Source organism: Labrus bergylta, chromosome 13 (genome assembly GCF_963930695.1).
Source record: "Labrus bergylta chromosome 13, fLabBer1.1, whole genome shotgun sequence".
Lineage (NCBI taxonomy): Eukaryota > Metazoa > Chordata > Actinopteri > Labriformes > Labridae > Labrus > Labrus bergylta.
Window position 1 is genome coordinate 12,470,081 of NC_089207.1, and position 23,789 is coordinate 12,493,869.

At 44.9% G+C, this 23,789-nt stretch overlaps 1 protein-coding gene across 7 annotated transcripts in view; it reads left to right on the forward strand.

The window, feature by feature from the left end:
* The window catches only part of satb2 (SATB homeobox 2), a 62,610-nt gene that overhangs the window by 30,166 nt on the left and 8,655 nt on the right, over positions 1-23,789 (forward strand). For 6 of the 7 annotated variants that reach the window (XM_020637797.3, XM_065962608.1, XM_065962606.1 and 3 more), the window contains 9 exons: positions 5,778-5,904; positions 7,440-7,563; positions 8,339-8,441; positions 8,770-8,820; positions 8,904-9,493; positions 11,299-11,511; positions 12,397-12,483; positions 13,179-13,331; positions 15,001-15,195. In XM_020637797.3, the coding sequence (XP_020493453.2) occupies positions 5,778-5,904; positions 7,440-7,563; positions 8,339-8,441; positions 8,770-8,820; positions 8,904-9,493; positions 11,299-11,511; positions 12,397-12,483; positions 13,179-13,331; positions 15,001-15,195 (1,643 nt within the window). The remainder of the gene's footprint in view (positions 1-5,777; positions 5,905-7,439; positions 7,564-8,338; positions 8,442-8,769; positions 8,821-8,903; positions 9,494-11,298; positions 11,512-12,396; positions 12,484-13,178; positions 13,332-15,000; positions 15,196-23,789) is intronic. The other variant, XM_065962610.1, reaches the window with a different exon arrangement.

Consider the following 23,789-nt stretch of genomic DNA (forward strand, 5'->3'; position numbering starts at 1 on the left):
GCAGAACGAAGAGCGTGCATGTGTGTGTGAGTGTGTGTGTGTTCTCTCGTCCCATAAACAGTCACAGGTAATCCCTTTTACAGCCTCAAGGCCAGCAGCTCTTATCAGACCTCCAGCCCACCTGAAGCAGAGCGTGTACTCTTGACCTGCACCTCTCTGCTTTCTCTTAAGCGTCCTGACTCTCATCTCAAACCTGTCATATGTTTGAGTTTGTGCACATCGAGCTTGCAATTACAATTTAAATGCCATGTGCATCCAGTGCAACGTTTCTGAGAGTGAACACAGACAGAATCTGGGAGGGTTGTCAGAGTTTGATTTGAGCTTCAAGGCGTCCAAACTCATGATTTAACCTCCTGTCCTTGCAATGACAATCAGCCTAAGGATTGTGCACACACATCTGTGACGCTAAACACTACAGCAAAGTAGTTTAGCCTAGCTTAGCATAAAGACTGCAGGATCTAGCTGATACGTCTTTGCAAATCAAGCCTCTTCCACTCTTCTACTGTAGTTGTGAAAATTTCCCAACATTGTTCAGAGACGTGGATATGTGCATGCAAATCTGTTCAAACCTACTGTATGCAGACGTATACCTGCAGCCCACCCCCGATAAAAACTGTGCCAAGTCAGAGTGAGTGGATGTATGAACACAGCAGGTAATAGTCCGGAACATTGGTGGAGAGCGAGTGGGCATGGGGATGACGTTGTTCTCATTGAGCGGAGTTTCTCTGCTTTATACTCCTTACTGCTCGCCTCAGTTGTCTGAATTATGTTTTCTACTGTTGTTTTTGTGATGTAGAAAAGACCTCATACATGTCGTAGTGAGATTAACACAGAAACAGTCACCATAAATGGAGACTCCTCCTCCTCCTCCTCTTTGTAAACCAAGCCGTGCATCTCGTGTTCTTGAGAGTGCGTCTGACACGTTCTTTAAATCTGTCTTGATTTAAAGAAGATCCAGAAATACAAAGTGCATCATGGTGTTTTAAAGGCGTTTAATGGTTTTTATGATGTGTTTTGAATTTCGGGCATCTGATCCGGATGCCTCCTGGTCGCCTCCCTCTGGAGGTCTTCTGGGCACGTTCAGCTGGGAGGAGACCCCGGGGTAGACCCAGAGCTCGCTGGAGGGATGACATATCCCTTCTGGCCTGGTAACGCCTTGGGACACCCCAGGAGAAGCTGGAAAATGTTGCTGGGGAGAGGGACGTCTGGGGCAACGTGCTTAGCAGGTCTTGCTAAGCAGAAGAAAATGAATTGAATGGTTTTGAATTATTGACGCTTAAAGGTTTAACTGAGGCAGTCTCATCGCAATTTTGATTTTATTGTTCTCTTGCAGCTCAGTTTAATGACAGTTCAGCTTCATATTTATGTTATTTCCAGTATTTGTTGCCGCTAGTTGTAGTTGCAGATCTTTTGTGTCTACTTTGGTTTTAAGATTTAGGTCTGCCATCAACAGCCTGTCGGAGTAATAAACAGCACACAGATGCAGTGAAGGCCTTAAATTAAACACTAAAATAGTACGGGGAGTGTTTGTTACGGTCTGCACATGAATGCCATTAGTAGCACTTTTAGCCTCTGTGTTTTTGCCAAACATCAGGGGAGGTCTCTCTCGCCCTCTCTCTGTCTGTCTCATCAGTGTGTGTGTGTGTGTGTGTGTGTGTGTGTGTGTGTGTGTGTGTGTGTGTGTGTGTGTGTGTGTGTGTGTGTGTGTGTGTGTGTGTGTGTGTGTGTGTGTGTGTGTGTGTGTGTGTGTGTGTGTGTGTGTGTGTGTGTGTGTGTGTGTGTGTGCGCGCGTGCGTGTGTATGTAGAAAACAGCGAGCCACATTGGTCCCCTGTCCACATCAATGCACTCCCCTCCCTAAAAAAACACACCACAGCAGGGGCTTCAAAGACGAGACCGAACGGGACGTCGCAGCTCCGCACAAACAAAACGTCCCAGGAATGACAAGAACACACTCACACACTCGTAAACTCGATTTAACCTGTGCTACGATGTATGTGCACATGCTTGAAGTTCACATACTGGGCGTAGAATCCCGTGTTGTCATGCATTATCACAGACAAAACACACGGCCTTCCCCCCAGCTCCTCTCAAATGAATACTTTTTGTTTTTAAAACAAGCGTTTATGTTAAATGAATAATTTCTGGCTTAAATTATACATTTTTTCCCCTGCGGTCCACGACCAAAATTACACAGAGTCCCGGCTATTTTCTGCCTGTTTGAATTGTGTCCTGCATTCTTGTGTCCCAGCGGTGTATTTAAAGTCCCCGCCGAGGACCACGGCCTTTCTTTAATTAGCTCAGCCCAGTAATTAACTGGGAGATATTGTTTATTTCAATTATAAGGGTCTGAAGGCTTTTATAGAATAGATGGGAGCAGACCTGTACTTTACGGCTTTGCTCGGTGAACGGTTAACAGTGGTCAGTGAGAGAGAGGGAGGGAGGGAGAGAGAGGGAGGGAGTCGTTGCATTGTTGCAGTGCCACGTCTAACAGGCCACAAAGGGTCACTGCTATTTCCTGGACGTCTGATTTGAAGCCTTCTGCAGATCAGAGTCGGGTTGTTGTTTTATTTTCGGCATCGTCCACACATGAAAGGCTGATCTATGTCGACAGATTCTACACGTAAAGGGAGTATGGGATAATACTGAGTAAAAATGGCCGACAGGATGAGTGGGGTCGGGGTCTAACTTACTCAGGAAATCAATCATTTGAGAGAAAATACAGATTTAAAATAATGTAGTTTCTGATGTAAACAAATATTCTGTTGTTATTTACAGTTAGAGCTGCGTCCATAGCAACTGTTACCTTCCTAAAACCAGCCCAACTAGAAGAGGCGACACCTGCGAGCTCGTTCAGGCGGTCAACTGGAGCTGCACTGATTTAACACCTGACATGTGAAACACATCTTTCCAATTAGCAGTTTATTTAAGCTGCAGCATCGCCGCTCTCTCTCTCATCACCAGCTCTGACCTGGCACTGCACCCTCGCTAAACTCCACCTCCACCCCAACATCTGTAAAGGCCCCAAGTATTTTAAAATAATATATTTTATATGTTAAACCTGAAAAGTAAACAGTATCTAAAGCTGTAAATGCAGTGGGGTAAAAATCACAAGGCTATAGTTGCAGAAATAAGAAGTCAATTATCCTAATTTCGATCAGTCCTTGAGTGAATGTTCTCCACACCCCTGATAGTCCTGTTTAAAAAAGATCAAACTTCTCAGTAAATATCACCAGAATAAAAATAGCAGATCTTGTTTCTGCACGTCGAGAAATAAAATAAAATCAGCCCAGAATCTTCACAAAAAAAACGGTTTCGCAGAGGAAAGCCCTCCCTGAAGTGAGAGCATGACAGGCGCACCACAGGGTGCAACCATGGGTGGCAGGGGTGAGTCAGATGCATGGGGTTTCCCTCAGTGTGTTCCAGGGGTGGAACCTGGAACCCGTTTGGAAGAAGCCCTGCATGCGTGTGCAGGCTGCTACGACCATTAGGACTTACTCTAACACGGGACAATGGGATTACTGTGTGTGTGTGAGTGTGTGTGTATGCGCGTGTGTGTGCGCGTGTGTGAGTGTGTGTGAGTGTGTGTGTGCGCGGAGGCATTCATGCATGCAGGCCTGCGTGAGTGTTGATGAGCTGAGACTCCAGTGTGTGTGTGTTTGTGTTTTTGTGCGGATGAGCACACTCAGACATGAGCCAAGCCACCAGCCGGCCACATGAAGGCGCGTCTGTGGGAGGTGGAATTTTAATGTGGAAATGGGAACAATGATTTCTACTTTTAAATGTGGACGAGAAGCAGAGCATCGAACAGCGCACCAAAAAATGATGAATCAATTATTAATGCATTTACCGTCACACTGTGAGCGTGTGAGTGTGTGTGTGTGTGTGTGTGAGTGTGTGTATGTGTGTGTGTTTGCATGAGAGCTGGTACATGTCGGCCTCTCTGTGTGCTGTCATGTGTCCTCTGTGAGTTTGTGTTTGTCTGCTTATTCACGCGTTTGCTTCCACCCAACTTGGCATTAACGAGATTGTTATGGCTTATTTTTCTCAGATGCTGCACGCTGGAGATTTTCAGAAGGAGAAAAAAAACTGTTTCTTTGTGTGTGTGTGTGTTTGTGTGTGTGTGAGAGAATGAAAAGCAAGGCGTGATGGGCTCGAGTGTTTCCCTCTGACCTGAGTATTTTTTTCCATCTTTGCTAAACGCTCTTAATAATTTTTTCCCGTACAAAAGTCTTTTACACAGGAAGTTGTCGTTGTCATGTGTGAAATATGTGTGAAATATTCAACTTAAATCACAGAATAATGTCACAGAACTTTAAAGAACTTTTTACAACCCAAAGCTAGAAAGTTAACTTTCAAAGATCTGTGGAATTTATTTTGATAAAGAAGCTACGAGCAGAAAAATATGATCTCAAGGCTGCAAATTAATATGTTAGTGACTTAAATACAGTAAATTATCATCCACTAGGGTGTAGTTTTATATGTGAAATTTACATTTTATTGTTGCAAATATTTAAATTAATGATATAAATACCTGAAAACAATTTTCCTGCATCCCATTATTTCTGTCCCAAAACAAAACGTTTCTGAAGAATAAATAAAAAGGTGTCATATTTTTAAATCTTTATTCCTTTAACTGGATGTTTCCGACTTTTAACAGACGAGAAACAAAGCTTTGATTTAAAGACATCACTTTATACGACCTGGATGACCTGTGTGTGTGTGTGTGTGTGTGTGTGTGTGTGCGTGTGTGTGTGTGTGTGTGTGTGTGTGTGTGTGTGTGACTGTAGGGTGTGGGCATCCTGTTCATTCGCTGCCCCCCCCCCGATCCCCCACATATGAACAGATAATAACAAACATGGGTCTTCGTTCTGATGGGAATCAGAGATAGAAGCTCGATATAAACAAACAGGAAAAGAACAAAAAGAGAGAGGGAGAGAGTGATCAGAGCGAGAGGACGAGAGAAATATGAAGAACAGGAGAGAGGGAGATACAAAGGGGGGGGGGGGGGGTGGTGCAACTTCTCAGGACCTGTCTGGATCTCATTTAGAGGATAGTAATGCGATTATCTTTGTTTAGTTTTCACAGCTCAAGCCGGTCCACATGAAGAACCTCTGAGCGAGTTTGTGTCAGTGTGTGTGTGACAGTGAGTGTGTGTGTGAGATGATGCGAGTGTGTTTGTGTGTGTGTGACAGTGCGAGTGTGTGTACCTGAACATCAGGGACTTAAAACACCTGAGCGTTATTGTTCAGGTTGCTGGTAAGGTGAAAGGTCAAAGGTGTTGGGATGACTTTCAGGCAGTCACTGTTCTCTATTACTGTTCAGGAAACGCCGCGTTTTTTGTCAATGCGGCAACATGTATGAATTTGGTTACGTGCGCTTTGGCGCCCACTGAAGGTCTTTGTGTGTAACTGCACCGTCGTAAAGCACACATAGGTCTGTATCCCCTCCCCCCTCATCGACAACGTGTATTTGTTGACAAGCAGAAGCTCACAGCTTTTTCTCCGGCTTCTGCAAAGCCCGGGTGAGAAAGCCAAAGAACCACGTCGACTGACAAGGTTCAGTAATATCTGACTCTGTGAGCGTCTTCAGCCACTTGTTTGCAAACTGCTCTGATATTTCCTCTAGTCCAGCTTCTTGTGTGAATGTCAGAGACATGCTAGGACACCGGCTTCTACTCGAGTCGATCATGATGTACTTTCTACTTTTTTTACTCTGGTCGTATTTTTGTTGACCTAAAACTGATCATGTGAATCATTCTTTCGTGTCTCTCTTCAGGCATCATCAAGGTGGGACGGTGGAACCCTCTGCCCATCCACTTCCTGACTGACGCGCCTGAAGCGACGGTCGCCGACATGCTGATGGAGGTCTACCACATGGTCACGCTACGCATCCAGCTACAAAGGTCCGGTCTCACAGCTCACAGATCATGATGTTTCTCTGAGAAATGATGCATTGCATGTCAGAGGGAGAAAGCAGAAATGTTTACTCATCAATCCTCCTCCCTCTTAATCTGACAAACATCATTAGAAAGGCTGCACGTCCGTGTTTTATGGCTGTTTGCGGTTCGACTGAGTCAGCGGTTCGGCCCACGGGGCAGCTGATGTCACTGCAAATAATCGCACTTTAAGAATTCACCATATCTATGAAAGAAAGGAGCAGGAATATTGAAATGATGAAGCTTCAGTTAAGCAGCCCGGTGGGGATTTATCTATTATCTGTCTCCGTTATGGAGCCGCCGTCTGCCAGGCACTCCTCGTTCCCCCCCGAATACGTGAAGCAGGATCCTGATGGACGGATAAAAACAGATAAACTCCAGATGAGAGAGTTATTATTGTTATTGTCTTGGCACGAAGCAGCCAGGTTTGTTTACGTGTTTGTGTGTGTATCCATGGTGATGGAAGAGCTTTGGCGCACCCGGAGACAAAGTGATTTATTTGAGGTTAAAATGACATAAAAGCAGGACGATGGTGGAGAGATAGGTCGATACAGGAAGTGGTGGTTTGAGGAAAAAGATTAATGAAAGATGTTTGAATGATACATGAATTTAACGAGACGTTTTAAAGTGAAAGGAAGCAAATAAAATCTAAAGATTATTATCATTCTCAAGCTTGTGGGCTCAATATGTAAATGGACTTGAGCGTGTATATTTATTTTCTAGTCTTCTGACTACTCAAAGGGATTCACACTCTGATGGTAGAGGCTGCTGTGTAAAGAGACATCAGTATTAAGTCATGCATTCATACACATTTACAAACCGCCGACAAAGCAGCGGGGTCATGTTTGGGATAAATGTCTTCCTAAAGGACACATCGGACATGTGGCTGCAGGAGCTGGGGATCGAACCGCTGGCCTTCCGGTTGAAAGACAACCCCAAGAAGCTCCGCCCACTGCAGGACGTAGTGTGTACGTTTACTGCTTGTACCTACACTGCAAGCTAACGCACGCTAGCACAAGCCAACCGCCGGTGTTTGTCAGACCAACTCCACGTCCCATGAGTAAAAGCCAACTCAAGGTTCACCCTCAGGTTTTAGAACGAGCTTTATCCGCTTGGTGTTTCTCCTCACTGTGATTTATATTTTCACTTCTTTGCCGCTACGCTGCGTCCAATCGCTGAATTGTATCCACTCCTAAACTCACCTGCTGCACTGTCATTGGCTGGAGGAAACACACCAGCTCCCAGTAAAATCCAGTCAGAGGACAGGGTCTCTGCAGACACAGTCACCACCACACATGTACGGAGGCCCAGAAGGGACGATGGAGCAGCTTTACTTTAGGAGAAGTCTGCATTTTATTTTGAAGGAAGAAGCTGCTGACTCTGTCTTTAATGATAACAAATTGACAATAAAAGGACAATAACAATGTGTCCTTAGTCCATTTATCTCTTTGCTTAATTATGTAAAGTTGTTTTTGACTCGTGTGTTGGTTTTTGTCTCGTAGTTTCTCGAAGCTGGAGGACCTTCCCTGCGAGCAGTGGAACCACGCGACGGTGAGAAACGCTCTCAAAGAGCTGCTGAAGGAAATGAACCAAAGCACTCTGGCCAAAGAGTGTCCTCTGTCACAGGTAACAACAACCGGCTGCTGCTAAACAATATCCACAGCGGGCGACCGCGCTCGTCCGTGATATGATCTTTAGTCAGGGGCTCTGAGTTTCAGATTTAGACTATGTAGGTGTAGCATGCTGCTAAAAAGTTCACATGATATTCGACAAATGTTTTGGATAAGCAGGCTCATGTGCGATCCAGTTGAGCAGGGAGATATTCAGGATGAATCCTACATGCATTTTATTGATTAGTGTAACATTTTAATCAAACTCCACCCCATGAAATTAAGCACAGTCTCCTCCATCGTGTTCAACTCCACAGCTGCATGTTTCCCCCTCTCTCCTGTCTCATAATAACTGCTGTATGAGATTTATGTGTGTGTGTGAGTGTGTGTGCGCATGTGTGTGTGTGTGTGTGTGTGTGTGTGCATGTGTGTGTGTGTGTTTAAATGGAGCTCTGGAGGGGGGGGTGTTGATCGCAGAATCAATTGCAAGCATATGTGTGTGTGGCTGGAGATTCCCTCTCTCTGCGCTGCACTGGCTCGAGTTTCCATGGGTGGCTTCCAATCATGATTAATGTTTGTCTGTTCCTATTGTGAGTGTGTGTGTGTGAGAGAGAGTGTGTGTGTGTGTGTGTGTGTGTGTGTGTGTGTGTGTGTGTGTGCGTGTGTGCGTGTGTGTGTGTGTTTACTTGAGCATGCCATGTGGTTGTTGCGTGAGTGTAAGCATTTCATATCATGTAGGTTATTAATTATCTCTCCCCGTGTGTCTCTCTCTCTCTCTCTTGCTCTCTCAGAGTATGATTTCCTCCATAGTGAATAGTTCTTACTATGCCAACGTCTCCACTGCCAAATGTCAGGAGTTTGGTCGCTGGTATAAAAAATACAAGAAAATCAAAGGTAAGCTCGCGGACGGTCCAACTTGTTTGAATGTTATTAAAAAGGGTCAAACTAAGAAATCTGGACTGTTCTGTACTGTGGGAGAAAGCTAAAGTACGCAGAGAGAAAGAACACGCACAGGGAGAACATGCTAACTCTCAAGGTGATACTAACCACTGCACCTCCCTGCAGCCCACAAGAAAACTTGACCCCTGACCTTTTGATTCTGCACTGGTATTTAGATAAACATTTACAAAGATCATGTACGAAACTCGAGGTGTAGTCGTGGTTGTCATGACGACCTTTCCTCAGCATCCCCCTCATGGATTGCGTTTGTGTTGTTGAGCAGGAGATTACCTGGAGAAGATGTGGTCGGGGCGAGATCCCTCTGACATCAAAAGTAAGAATCTGCTTCGTAGCTCCGCCTCTTTTTTGATGTGAAGCGTTTCGTTTCACCCGCCTGACTGTCCCTTCTCTTTCCAGTAGAGAGAGACAACATGGCCGACTTCTGCGTCCTTGGCCAGAGACCCCCTCCTCACCTGGCCGGCTTGGCTCAGCTCAATCACCTTGGGGGTGGCAGTCCCCTCCTGAAGGGGGGATCAGGAGACCCCCAGACACCCTCCCAGCCTCCTCAGCAGCCCCCTCCTCCCCAGCAGCAGCATTCACCTCACGGCCCCCTCCACCACAGCCCTCCTCTCCGCACAGGCCAGGTGCCTCCCCCGCCTCCTCCGCCCCTGCCCGGTGCTCTGCAGCCCCTGCTGGGTCCAGGTGGGATTCTCTCCCCTCAACTCACTCCACAGATGGTCCGCCAGCAGCTCGCCATGGCCCACCTCATCAACCAGCAGCTAGCTGTAGGCCGCCTGCTGGCCCATCAGCACCCGCAGGCCCTCAACCAGCAGTTTCTCAACCACCCGCCCATTCCGCGGGGGTCGTCCAAAATCGGCGACCATCCTGGAAGCAACCCGTCCGCCGCAGAGGTCTCGTCTGAGATTTACCAGCAGGTCAGAGACGAGCTGAAAAGAGCCAGCGTGTCCCAGGCCGTGTTCGCCCGTGTGGCCTTCAACCGCACACAGGTAAGAAAACAGGAGCGTCCTCCTGGTCACAGAGGGGAGGGAGGAGCATTTGTATTATTAAAGATCATTAAGAGGGTCGCTGATGGCCTAGCGGTTGGGTTGCACCCCCTGTACGAAGTCTTTAGTCCTCCGAGCGGATGGCCCAGGCTTCAGCCCAATTTGTGGCTTCTGTCCAGCATATCCTGTCCTTTCAAAATAAAAGCAAAAAGCCCCAAAAATGAATCTGTAAAGAAAAGTTAATGAATAAATCTGCTAAATTATGTTACATAATTGGTGCTTAAAATTCAGGTGAAATCTGCAATTAAAGCAAATAAACGTGGTCATCCCAGTGCAACAGTATTAGTGTGTGTTGGAAGCTCACACACATTAAATCACACCTGGCCTGTAAAGCAGTAGGTCTGTGATCCACCTCCCATTACATTGATCTAATGGGGCGTGTGGTGACCAGTTTAGCACAGCCTGAATGCATCAGGTGTTTGTGCTGCTGCGAGGGCGGAGGAGACTCAATGACCCAGCAAGATTCCTGCTACGCTTCCGCTAATCCCCCCGAAAATACCCCAGGTGGGTGACCATGAACTTAGCCAAACCCTGTGTGAGAAATTAGTGAAGTCAATTTATATTTGAGTCGCTTATCTCCTCTCAGGTGTCAAGACGATCCGTTACCGTCTGAGGAAATGTATTTTCAATAAGTTACAAAAGATGATATGTAATCATTTTTTGCATTATCTAGTAAATTCATCTCATGTTATTTTGTCTCTTCCGGCTCACCGTAGATAGTGGTCCTCAGCGTCTCCCTGTAGTCTCAGTGATGTAAAAGAAGGACACTGCTGCATCTTTGAATGTCTCATTTCACTTTAACAAACTCTCAGACGGCTCAGCTGACGAGTCCAAAATAATATCCACGTTATGACATCACACATTGACCTCTGTTACCGTTCCTTTGAGCTGTTTGACTTTAGTGCCACTCAAAAATCTGATTTAACAACTCAACACAACATGCATATCTGAAGGTAGAACTGGACATGTAAAGCTTCCATGAGGAACTTTCATGTCGGGTCAGTTTTAGCGCCATCTGTGGACAAAGTCGTCCTGTTCATGAGTAAGACGTGGTTTCAGACAATCGAATCTCATCCTCCTTTATTTTGAAAGTCCAACATGTCACTCACTGTGGGAGTCTTTCCCGTGGGAAATGTAAACAAAGTCTGTCTTTGGTAGTTTAATCACTTCTTCCTACACCGACCTGGTGACCGCAGTGGATCAGGTAAATCTTCTCGCTGATTGACTCGTGAAGAGACGTCAGTGTTCATGTCAGTCTCTTTCATAACCAGCTGCTAAAAAACTCCTCACAGTAACTTTACACTCTGAGTCAGGTTTTCAAAAAAAAATGAGGTTCTGGCTTGTCAGATGTAAAGATTCGGTGCTTTTCCTTTCTAAATTGAAATCTTTTTGTAATCATTTGGTTGTTTTAGCTGCTCAAAATAAAAGCACTGTCCATAAATACTTGGCAGACGAACTTTAACTTGAGCTCTGCAGTTTAAACAGGATTATGGCTTTATGGCAGCAAAGAGAAGAAAACTGGGGGGTAAGGGAATCTAATTTATTTACAGTAAGTGATTATTTAATGTCTAAAATATGGCAGGCTAAGAACTGAAACCTTTACATTTCCAAATCCCAAAAAGTCCATCCTCCCACGTTTATAAGAGAACCTGCATTCAGAGAAAACGCTTCTGTGCACATCGTTTTGTTGTTAGGGAAGCTTTAGTCTTCCTGCAGACTCACTAATTATGTCTGTATTCATGGTCCAGGGTTTGCTGTCAGAGATCTTACGTAAAGAGGAAGACCCTCGCACGGCCTCTCAGTCTCTGCTGGTCAACCTGAAAGCGATGCAGAACTTCCTGAACCTGCCCGAGAGCGAGAGAGATCGAATCTACCAGGAAGAGAGAGAGCGCACCATGAACCCGACCGTCGGCCTCCCTGCATCCAACTCGTCCAGCCCGGGAACTCCACGCCTCTCACAAGTTAGTCTACAGCATTTATACCGTGGGGGTTTTCCAGAGGTGGTCAAAAGCTCCTGTGAGGAGTTTTCAGCTGGTTAAAGAAATAACTGAAATAAGGATAAATACATAAACTAACACACAGCGCCCCCTACAGGCTTGGAGTATGTGCTCCTGTAGAAAAGGCTGATCTGGCAGAGTTTCTCTATTTGCAGCAGTTTCTGAGACTTTGCACCTACAGGCCACCGTAGTTTTCAGCTGGTAATGAAATAACTGATATGAAGCCTGATGCCTCCATATGAGCTAAAGAAGCAAACAAGACCATCAGGGACAAAATTGAGCATCTCTTTAGAGTTATTATTTTAAATGTTTAGGTGTCAGACCGAAGGATTCACAGCACGATAGACGACTTTTCATATTCCAAAGATTCACAGTGAGTGATGCGTCCGACTGTAAAAAGACGGCAGGATGAGACTTCTGTCAGAAAACATGACCTTCACATGTACCGGACAGAATCAGTCAGACTCTACTCTGTCCACATGGGTCGTCAAAATGGACGCAAACCAAAAGTTCCCCTCAGTGGCTTTGAATGAATGATAAGGAAGTGTTTGTACTTTATTTCTGCTTTCTGTCTTTTACACATTTCTAAATCTGCGATTTGACCAGCTGAGTGAGAGGCTTGAAGAGGTCAAACAGCTCCAGAAACACTCGTAGTATAAAGATCAACTTCATTAGACCGACAAAGTTTTGACTTGTGCGCCTTCATCAGGGTCCTTTCTACTCTGTAATTTTCAAAATGTCTGCTTTTAGGAGGAGCAATCAAACCACTGCACAAATAATAAATGAGTGATATTTAGATGATGCAAACATTGGATCATGCTGTGTGTGTGTATGTGTGTGTGTGCATAGAAAGTGTGGGAGAGGGGCTTGGATGACCAGCTAACCCCCGATACCTGGGCCTCCATCTGGAAGAACAAGACGAAGATCTCCAACTCGGTGAGTCATCTGAGATCTCGAAGCTGCCCTCGAAAAAAGCTTCGCTGCAGCACGTCATGTTTCCTTTTTTTTAAAATCTTAAACAAATTCAGTTTATAATGGAAAACAGCTTCAACGTTTCCGAGCAGCATATTGTAAACATGAAGGACATTATGCAGCATTTGTTTCCATCTGCGGAGAATAATTCAGCGACATCACTGATAAGGGTTTCTCTGTGATGTCAGAATCTGTGTGCTGTTCTTATTATGTCTATGTGGAATTATCTCAGCATCGTTTACACTGAGGGAATGTCAGCTAGCTGGTCCGTACTTGTCTCGTGGACGACTTCAAACGGTGTGTACACAAGCTCTCCGAGAGCCAGTACATGTCCGCTCAAACAGAAACAACAAAGAAAGACAAAAGAGGAAGACTTAATGACTTTGATCTGTAAACAAAAGTCATGTGGAGACTTGCGCTGCAGATGTGAGCGCTGCACGGCTCGGCCTGATCGTCAGCTGATAACCTCCGTCCTCACATGTAAACACACGACAAAGATGCTTTGTGGATAAATCTGAAGCACTCAGTGAAAGATGTTGTGGCTTTATGACATTTCCTGTCGCACAAACTTATCTGATAGCTTCTCCATGAAAACACTCAAAGGACTTCATTCTGTACTCACTCACTGCTGGTCATTACATCATGTTCTCCTCCTGCAGCCGAAGCCGACCGGGCCGACTCCCGACCTCCCCATGAAGCTGGACTCGCTGGTCAACATCACATCGGGGATCTACGACGAGATCCAGCAGGAGATGAAGAGAGCCAAAGTGTCCCAGGCGCTGTTCGCAAAGGTGGCTGCCAACAAGAGCCAGGTGAGGGAAGCATGAGAACCAAAATCTTTAATCCAACGGTCAGGCATGTAAAGACAATTTAACCGTCTCTGCTTGATAAAAATATTAGGGATGAATCAGTTCAACATCGGTATCGACAGACATGGCACAGCAGCAAATAATTCTGCATGATTCTGATTCCGAGACGAGGTTTCTTTAGTGGGCAGATGAAGTCACCTGCGAGACAAACTCTGACTTATTTTCTTGTCAGACATGAGAGAAAATGTCTGGTACCAAGAGGAGTCATGCAGCAAACATCAGCATCGGCCCTGATTTTACCAATCGTTGCGTCTCTTAAAAATATTTATAAAAAAAGAAATTTGAAAAGCTCGTAAAGCTTCAAAAGTTTGGGGCGTTGGAGTCAGCAGCCAATGGAGAAACAGTGGAGTTGTTCTCAAATCAAAAAGAAGAGAAGCGTGCATTCAACCCTTTAGACGAAGACGAGGAGAGCTGAGACGACGTTACAGAAACTCTTTACAGGTGTGAGCGTGAGAAAGGTTGTATGTATGGATGTGTGCATCATCTTTACAGTATTTGCACGCTTGTGTGTGTGTGTGTGTGTGTGTATGTGTGAGCGTGTGGTTGGCGAGGTCCCCCAGGTGGGTGGGTCTGGGGGTGGCTGAGGGTCACGGCTCACTGCACCCATCTGCTGCAGCTGGCCACGAGGACAGAGAGCGAGTGGAGAGAGAGGGAGATGATCAGGCTATTAGCGGCGCTGCTGCCCGAGGTGCACGGCTGAACACAACAGCTGGTGTCACAAACCGAACCAGTCTAGCAGACATAATTCAATCTTCTCCATCTCTCCTCCTCCCCCCCACCGCCCCATCTTCATGTCCTACATTTACCTCTCTCACACTCTGAACACTTTCTCTCAACTTTTTGTATTTAAGTCTGCTCACTCGTCTTTATTTCACTAAACGCTCACAGTTCCCTTCGTCTGTCACGGTGTGTTCCCGTTTTAATTTATCTGTTTATACTTTAACTGGTCTCATGGTTCTTAACACATCTGCACTCGGGAGGTGTTGATTCTTGTGCTCCACAGCTGAAGATATTCCTCTAAAAGGTTCCAAAACAGACAAGAGAAAAGTCAGCACATTTAGTGTCCTTTAGCCTTTTATTATCCGGGCAGAGCAGCAGCGTACCGATCAGCAACTGATGCATTTCAGCTCAAAGCAATGTCCTCTTAGGGCTCCCATACTTTCCTCTTCTGTGACAGTAAACTGAATATTTTCTGTGCCAAGCTAAGCTTAGCTAAGCTAACATGTTTTAGCCTTATATGATGAGCTTCACCAACTTCAGAGAGGTTTCAAGCTTCTCAGCAAGAACTCAAAGAAGCACATTTCCCCGAATATGGTCATATTCCTCCAGCAACGCCTTACTCCACCTCCTCTCTCTGACCTCCACCTCCACCTCTGTCTCTGACCTCCACCTCCTCCTCTGTCTCTGACCTCCTCCTCTGTCTCTGACCTCCACCTCCTCCTCTGTCTCTGACCTCCACCTCTGTCTCTGACCTCCACCTCTGTCTCTGACCTCCACCTCCTCCTCTGTCTCTGACCTCCACCTCTGTCTCTGACCTCCACTTCTATCTCTGACCTCCACCTCCTCTCTCTGTCTCTGACCTCCACCTGCTCTCTCTGCGCCTCCTCCTCAGGGCTGGCTGTGCGAGCTGCTCCGGTGGAAGGAGAACCCCAGCCCGGAGAACCGCACTCTGTGGGAGAACCTGTGCACCATCCGGAGGTTCCTGGCGCTGCCGCAGGCCGACAGAGACCTGGCGTACGAGGAGGAGTCCCGACACCATCACACGGAGAGGCTGCACACCGTCCTCCACCTGCCACAGGACACACAGGTAAGAAGCAGACATCAGAGTGTTTACAGCTGCTGCTTACATGCAACTCGTATCTCTCCCCGTCCAGATGGAAGGTTATATTTACACCTGGCATTAAAATGCATCTCCGGTTCAGGCATTGGAAACAGATTTCCTGCACACGCCACCTCACCTCACAATATTTACATCTGCTGTAACGGATTGTAAACACCTCTTCCTGATTTACCACCATCCTGAAAATGCTGTTTCACCAACATGATTTGATTTGAGTTTGCATACTGAAGTTTATTTTCCACAGACATACTGAAGGTGTGTCCGCTGGATGAAAATGTGTTTTATTTACATTTTGTTAGGATCTTGTTTTTGTCAAATTTCTTGATCATTTCCAGAGATGGTGGGGTGGTGCATTGTCAAATCTGAAACTTATCTTTAAAGGATTAGTTTTTGTAGAAGACATCTGCACACCAAAGGTGAAATAATTAAAATATTTACAAGGAGGCTCAACGCCAGAGCTTTTCTTGGCTTCAACGTCCTCGAGAGTCAAATCATCCGAGTGAAGAAAAACTCAAATCCCCAAACGTCCATCTTTCATTTTTACACTTTGTCACATGTGGTTTTGTGCAGATGGAACTAAAGGTAATAAACTGAATCAATCATTAAACTATGTGGACCTGAGATGTGCCTTTTTGTTACCTTTGGAGCGGTTTAAGTCGATCACCTGAAGATCAGACTTCCAAAGATGTCCAAACCAACCAGCAGAAATACTCCTGAAATCTAACAATGTTAATCCTGACAGGACATTTTAATTTAGTTTTAATCTCAGTCATATTCAGAGTGTTTTTGTTGACATTAATCACATTTAAGTCTTTGCATTTTGATTAGTTTTTAGTCCAGACTAAGAGCACACTCACACAGGGCCATCGGTACACATCGCTCTGTCATTTCCTTTGCACAGTAAGAAAAGGGGGGCGGCTTTGGCACAGTACAGTTGCTCTTGCACAAGCACAAGAACGGGTACAAAACGTGGACATGACGCCGTGCATAGCTGAGAAATCAGAAGGACGTATCTGACCAAAATGACTCAAAATAAACCCCAAAGCCTGTAAAGTATCTGTCATGTTCTCTGGGTTGTTCTCCGCTGTGCTGACTCTGACGCCGCGCTACTTATAAACAAGGTGTCGTATTATGATGTGATGACGTAAGCAGACCGTGCTCAGGCCCGATTTGTCTGAGGGAGGGGCAACAGGTCGAGTGTGATTGCACTCTTAGCCAGTGGCGCTGAGTCTCCATTTAGACTCATTTCAGTAAATATTTTAGCTGTGACTTTCTCACATAGTTTCATGATACCTGTCGTTATCAAACATTTATTAAATCTTTGTTTTAATCAGTTTGGTGTGAGTGCGTTCTGCTCTGTTTGATCTGGTTGTGTGTGTGCACATGGTGTGTTTGTGTGTGTACATGTGTTTGTGTGTCTGTGCGTGCCCCAGCAGAGTGAAGAGTAAACAGTGTAGCTGGGTGGTGTGGCACTGGAGGAAATGCCCTATTAGTTTAAGAATGGGAGGGGGGGGGGGGTAGAGAGGCTGCAGGAGGGCTGGGGGAGATCGATGCAGGACACACACACAGTGACGAGTCGGTCTCTGTCATTACTGTAACCCACCCACTCTAAAAGACACACACACACACACACACACACACACACACACACACACACACACACACACACACACACACACACACACACACACACCCCGTCTCTCTGCCTGTCTGAGTATTTCTTATCCTGGGCTGTAAAGATAAAAACTTATCTGTTATTGATTTTAAGTAGCAGAGAGCTCAGACATTTACTCCAACAACTCTTTTCTAACACTCTCTTGATGTGTCGCTCTTAACCTCACCACATAGGAGGGTTGGAGGGTCTGCACACAGCCACAAAACTTCAGGAATAAAAACAGGTTGCACACTGCAAACTACAACTTGAGCACTCCGGTATCTTCCTCATAACACAGCTCTGTACTTACACTACATCGACTGACTGCTTTTTGTAGGTCATATTTGGTAAAAGTTCATCTGGGACAGACGTCAGGTTTAAGAGTGATTGACAGCAAGGCCATAAAATATGCTGAAACTGCAACTTGCAGTGTAACATATTTGTGTCAGTGTGCAGGAATTATTCTGCAATATTTGAACACTGAAAACAAAAAACGATACTATATTTGACGTCTACGACTTCTATTTTTGTTGCCCTGGTATTGAGACTTTTTTCAATATTGCTCGATTTGTATTAATTTTGTATTAAAGTTTAAAATTTGGGTATCGTGAGAACCCACAGTTCAAAGGTCAAACACAGAAATCAAACAGTTTGCTTAAATATACACTTGGCATGTTGCATCCGAACCAGCTCATCCTGAAGCTCTATCATTCACCACATCCAGTCTACAGTCTATAGATAGAGTCTATACCATCTGCCGTAAATCAGAAACAGGCCAGCTCAGAAACTTCCGGTTCAGCGTTTCGACACGACTCCTACGGGTCCTTCTGTGGCCCCGCCCCCTTTCCCCTCTCCTCCCCGTTCAGAGCTGCGTATTAAAGGCTGATGGGAAGACTGGGCGGAAGCTGTGGTGGCACCATTAACACATTCCTGTGCTCCTCCAACACTCCCAGTGAAGACTAAAAATAAAAGTTTTTCCCTCATAACGCCCGTGTTGTAACCCCCCCCCCCCCCACCAACACACACACACACACACACACACACACACACACACGTCCCCACCCCGAGAGACACCGGGAGAAGAGCTGTGGTGAAACACACTGTGGTGATTTATTAATGGGAAACGAGGTGTGTGTAAGTTTGTGTGTGTGTGTGTGTGTGTGTTGCTGTCTTCAGACTCCCCCACTCCTCCTCCTCCACCTCCTCCTCCTCCTCCGTCCCAGATGAAGCCACCACCAACCTCAGGCTCCAGCCAGCCTGCCACCACAGACCACACATGTGTCCCATCTGCCACACACACACAGAAACACACACACACACACACACACACACACACAGAAACACAAGCACAGAAACACACACTCACACACACACACAGCTCTCACACTGATAGTGTGTAATGTGAGAGCTCTCCTTTGTGTTGCGGACAATAAGAGGGTCTCTAAATCTGTAACAAGTAACCACAGAATACACATGAAAAATGAATGTGGCGCTCAGGAAGGACTGAACTGTAAATCCCATAAACCGAGTAAATAATGGACCTTTAATGACGCACACAACTGGTTAGTCAACTGGCTTTTTTGAGGCCTCCAGTTTGGCATTTTGGCTGCAACTGCGTTGGTTTTTCTGGAGCCAGAAGTGACCATATTTGGGTGAGAGGCCAGAGCTCAGGAACTAGGTGTTAGCAAATGCTAAATATTCAAACTTACAGGCCGAGCCTGCGGCCAACAGTTAGCTAGCCACCATATAGTATGTTTATATGTACAAGTGGAGTAACAGTTTCAGCTCGATTAGGTTATTTAACTACTGTCCTGACCCAGAATACAGGCATCAGAGGAGAATCGATTTACTGACACAAATATGTCCGACCCCGGTGTGTCAGGTGGTGATTAGCCTCCTTTAAGCTAGTTACTGTAAGACCTTCTTCCTGTTCAGTTTCTGAATTAGCTGAGGTGACACCTAGCAGCCAGCTAGCAGGTCCCACTTGTCACTCAAAGAGGCCATGCCCCTCACTTTAAGCCTAATATTATTTAACAGGTGAGTGAACATCTTACTCTATACGGAGATCGACTCAGTTTTGGTGCCCGCCCCTAGTGGACACTAGAGGAACTGCAGTGGTGGCACTTTCGAGTTGGCCCTCGAGATTGTGCTTTTGTAAATCCACACACAAGTCATGCGTGTTTGCCTGGACCGTGTGGACTGTACGGGCACTAGCGTGAGCCATTTCTACATGTTTTGGAGCTCTGGGAGATCTCTGACTGTGTGTATTATGACTGTAGGTGCTGGTTGTGTGTGTGTGTGTGTGTGTGTGTGTGTGTGTGTGTGCATGTCAGTAAACTCAGCAGCATCACATTTCTCTGAGAGTGACACGGTCGTGGTGCTCGCCCCGCAGCTCTTATTCATACGGCTTTAGCAGTTAAGTGCGTCCCACAGCTAATTTGGCAGAGTCTGCCCTTATAAATTATTTCTTTATTGTTTTTGCTAAATTGATTTCTGCTGCAAGACGAAGGGGTGTGTGTGTGTGTGTGTGTGTGTGTGTGTGTGTGTGTGTGTGTGTGTGTGTGTGTGTGTGTGTGTAGAGAGAGAGAAAGAGACCGCTCACCGTGGCTGAGACCCCAGGAGTGGTGGACTAGAACAAGAAGTAACAACCGCTATGCCCTTCCTCCTCTGTCTGCAGCGACAAATAACTCAGTGGAAATCTCTCTGTCTCTGTAAAGAGGCAGAACGCTGAATAAATAAGAGCGGCCATGAGGACTGAGGCGGACTCTTCTGACTTTAATCATTAATCCCCAACTCTGTCAAGAGGCTACGTCAACTTTTGATGGGTCAACCACCACGGTTGCCCTAAACAAAACTAAAACTACAAACGGTAAAAATGACTGCAATGTGATTGAGGTTCCGTTTACATTTCTAACTTTTTCTAACATTTCTGTTGAAAACGGTAACCTTTGGTTGCGTTTTGTCCCATTGAGTCCACAGACAGGACTCAGTACATTAGTCATGGTCCCTTCACTTCCCATAATGCAACTCTGTAGACTCGTTTCATCAGACCCTGCCTGGTGAAAAAACCCCAGCTCTGTCATTCTAAACTAAACACCCTGATTTTGTAATGCTGACTTCCTGTCCCCGCCTCGGCCAAGAAAAAAAACAACCCTGATGACATCATCACGTATTACTTTCTGAGAGTTTGTGAGGTTCCCACACCGGTGTTCTCACCAGTTGTGTCATGCTTCCCGTCATTTGGAGAATGATCCTAATGAGCAGAATCAGCGGACCGGCCCTTTAAGAGATCACATGACTCCTGAAGTTAGCGAACGAGATGATCAGCGCGACATAGTTCCACATAGCAAGATCTCTCTCTGCTCCATTGATTGCTTTACTTTTGCCTGATGAAGGACTGAGGATGATCACCATCATCGACCTTTCATGTTAAGTTTTTATCTCGCTTTAAAATAATCGCTATTATCATTTTACAGCGTGAAGAACAAGACGCAGCATCTGCTGCTCTGTAGCGTCTGAGGAGAACTTGTTTAAACCATTTAACCTCGACATTAAACTGATTTAATTGCTGCAAAGATAAAGTCACATAAAACCTGAAAAATCAAACATTACCCAGAACAGAACCAAGAAGTGATCTGTTTCTTTGTCAAAGAACGCAGCTCTCAACGTGAAGCTTTAGAGCTCTGAAACTTCAAGGGGATCTAAAACTCTCAACTTTGATTTTTGTTAATTTCCTGCTTTTCCTCAGGTTGAAAAATGTACGTTCACATCTACAGTACAGTGGCCCTGAAGGTCAGCTGCAAAGACGTTTAAAGAAATGCAAAAAACATTTCACTCATCACAAAAAATATCGAACGAAACAGCAAAGTATTTCCCAAAACATATGACATAAAAACACAAAATTGAATCGAGCGCAAAAAATATTTTACAAAACAGAATTTTTTTGTTAATCAAATGCAGAAAACATTTCACAAAACGTAGAAATATTTCACTTATTTTCAAAATTTAAAAACATTTAATGGAACAAAACAAAATGTTCCATGAAAGTTTTGTGAGATGTTTTTACGATTCAGAAAATATTTTTTTTGCGTTTTGTGAAATATTTTCCCATAATTTGTGTTCAGTGAAATGTTTTTCCATTTGAACTTCAGGGCCACCGTACTCCCTGGTGTAAAGGATGTAGAATAATGCAGAGGTGGAACTCTAAGTGAAACCAAACATTTAAACATCATCATGACATGCAGAAGAAACTGTAATGTCATTAATTTAATTACTGCCCAGCTGCTCCTGCAAATTATTATATGTTTGAACTTTTTTTACATTTACACTTTGGCTGTGTGCTTCACATCGAGAGAAAGAAGCTGCTTCTCTCTCCCTCTCTCTCCCTCTCTCTCACACTCCCCCCCCCCGGTGCATCCCGGTGGCCTCTTATTGTGGGAGGGTGGAGTTTTTTGGCAAACCACAATTAACTTAATTGTTTAATTGCAGATAAATGGAATGAATACCACACACAGTCTGCACGAGAAAAAAAAATGCAATGTCTCAAGAGCGTGCACAAATGTGCGACCACACACACACACACACACACACACACACTCAGCTGTTCTCCCGGTTCGCCTCGGTGTAACGTGGGTTCAACTTTTCATCAAAGAAACATTATTTTACAAACAGAAAAAAAGAAAATGTGAAGTGACTCATCTACTCCCTGAGCCTGAATCATGGATTGCAAGAACACACACTTATTCCAATACAACACACACACACACACACACACACACACACACACACAGCGGGACAGACAGATGGAGAGAGAGAAAGAGCAAAATATAAAAAAAAACAAGTTCTAATTAACAGGAAAAGGTGAAGTCATGCACAAAACTAACAGAAAAGTGATTTTTCCTTCATTACATATTTATCTCTGTGTTAATGGTGTCTCTGGTGGTCACACATTGCCTCCCTCATCGCACACAAACATGTGCACACACACACACACACACACACACACACACACACACACACACACACACACACACACACACACACACACACACACACACAGTGCAGGGCCCAGGAGAACAGAGCTCATTAAGGAGAAGATGAATATTTCATGTTGTATAATTCTTTCATAGTTCTGTGCCGTAATTTGCCTTGATTTACGTTTAAAAGAAAAGTTTTTCACTCGACTGCAGCACTCACAGAGCTGCGTGGAGAGAGAGAGAGAGAGAGAGAGAGAGAGAGAGAGAGAGAGGAGGGAGAGGTGGAGAAAGAAAAAGAAGAAGTTTTGCAGGATAATTGAATCATGGTAGTGGAAGTGCTGGTCCGGCTGCATGGCTCCAGCGTTTGTGGTTTCGGGGAGAGCGGAGCTGCATTGTGTGGCTCTGAGGTGACATGAAGTTTCTTCCAAAGTGTGACAATCCAAAGAGGGGAGGAGCAGGGGCGTATCCAGAGGGGGTGGTATGGGTCCCCCTTGACATCTGATTGGCCACCCCAAAAATCCAAATCTATGATTGGATATCTGCCTAATCAGAGGCAGGACATGAGTACAAATCAACTATTCTGTCTGATTTCTGCAGGAAAATGGACAATCTTTCATTTGTAAATAAACACTTTGCTCTCTTTGCATAAAAATGGCCAAGGAAAAACGATACAGCAGGCTGTCTTCGCATAGGCTTGGTTCAAAAGCGAGAATATTTGAGCCGTAAGACAGCGTGCATGAGTTTGCATGCAAATTTCTAAGCACTAAAGAATTAAACAAAGACGATATGTCGGCAAATATATATGTCGCCAAATTGTGTTATTTACAAGTATGTACCATAAATGGGGATAGAAAGGGTAAAAAAATGGTTTAATAAATTTGCGTTTATGTGCTCACAAACATCAGGCCACCCCTGCAAAAGTTGATACCCCAGTTAGGAAAGTCTGGACACGCCCCTAGGGAGGAGTCAAAGACAGGGAGGTGAAAAGAGCCACATGTTAAATTGGAGTCAGAGTGACATTAGGAGAAATGTGTTAGACTGCAAAAGTGAATGACTCATCACAAAAAAAAGATGTTCAAAATAAACTAAAGTTTTTAAATAAATATAGAGGAGTGGGGCGCCAGTAGCCGAATGGTTATGTTGAACCCTCCAAGTACAGAGGCTATAGTCCTCGTCGCAGCAGTCGCGGGTTCAAATCCGACCTTTTGCTGCACGTCATTCCCTACTGTCTCCTTCCAACACTTCCTGTCTCTCTTCAGCTGTCATATCCTATAACGGCAAAAATGGCCCAAAAATATCTAAAAAAAAAAAAAAAAGAAGTTGTATCCTTGTGAATAATAAATTAATTCAAGCAGCAGAAAAAAAATGTAAACTGTATCATAGCACACATGTCAATTAGTTATGGTCAGATTTTCTTTCTCTTTGACCTTCACCGAGTACTGTGAGTCTTCTTTTAAAGATGACCATGATCTTCCACTGCCCTTAAACAGGCGGTCGTTTTCACCATAACCACCGTTCCCTTCACTTTTACTGAGCCCTTTTTATCCCTGAGAGAAGAAAGAATCAGAAGAAAAAGGTTAAAAACTCTTTCTGTCTTTAACTCTGGAGAGCTTGTTGTCCGGTGACGTGCAGGGGTGTGGCTGCGTTTCTGTGGAAATGTCCCCGGGGTGTAAGTCTGCTCTGTGTGACATATGACTAATGCTCGCTGTTTAGCAGTTTATTATCATATTTACTGAACGCAGCAGATGAGTTTAATGATTATCACCTGGTTTTTATGTCACCACACACTGAAAGGTCGCATTACTGCTGCTGCTGCTGCTGCTGCTGCAAGAACAAGACACTGATTACCACCAGGCATCATGTAGTGTGTCTGCTCACAAGGTTGTAAATTCCCACTTGGTGCATGATGGGAAATAATCTTAAAATTACTC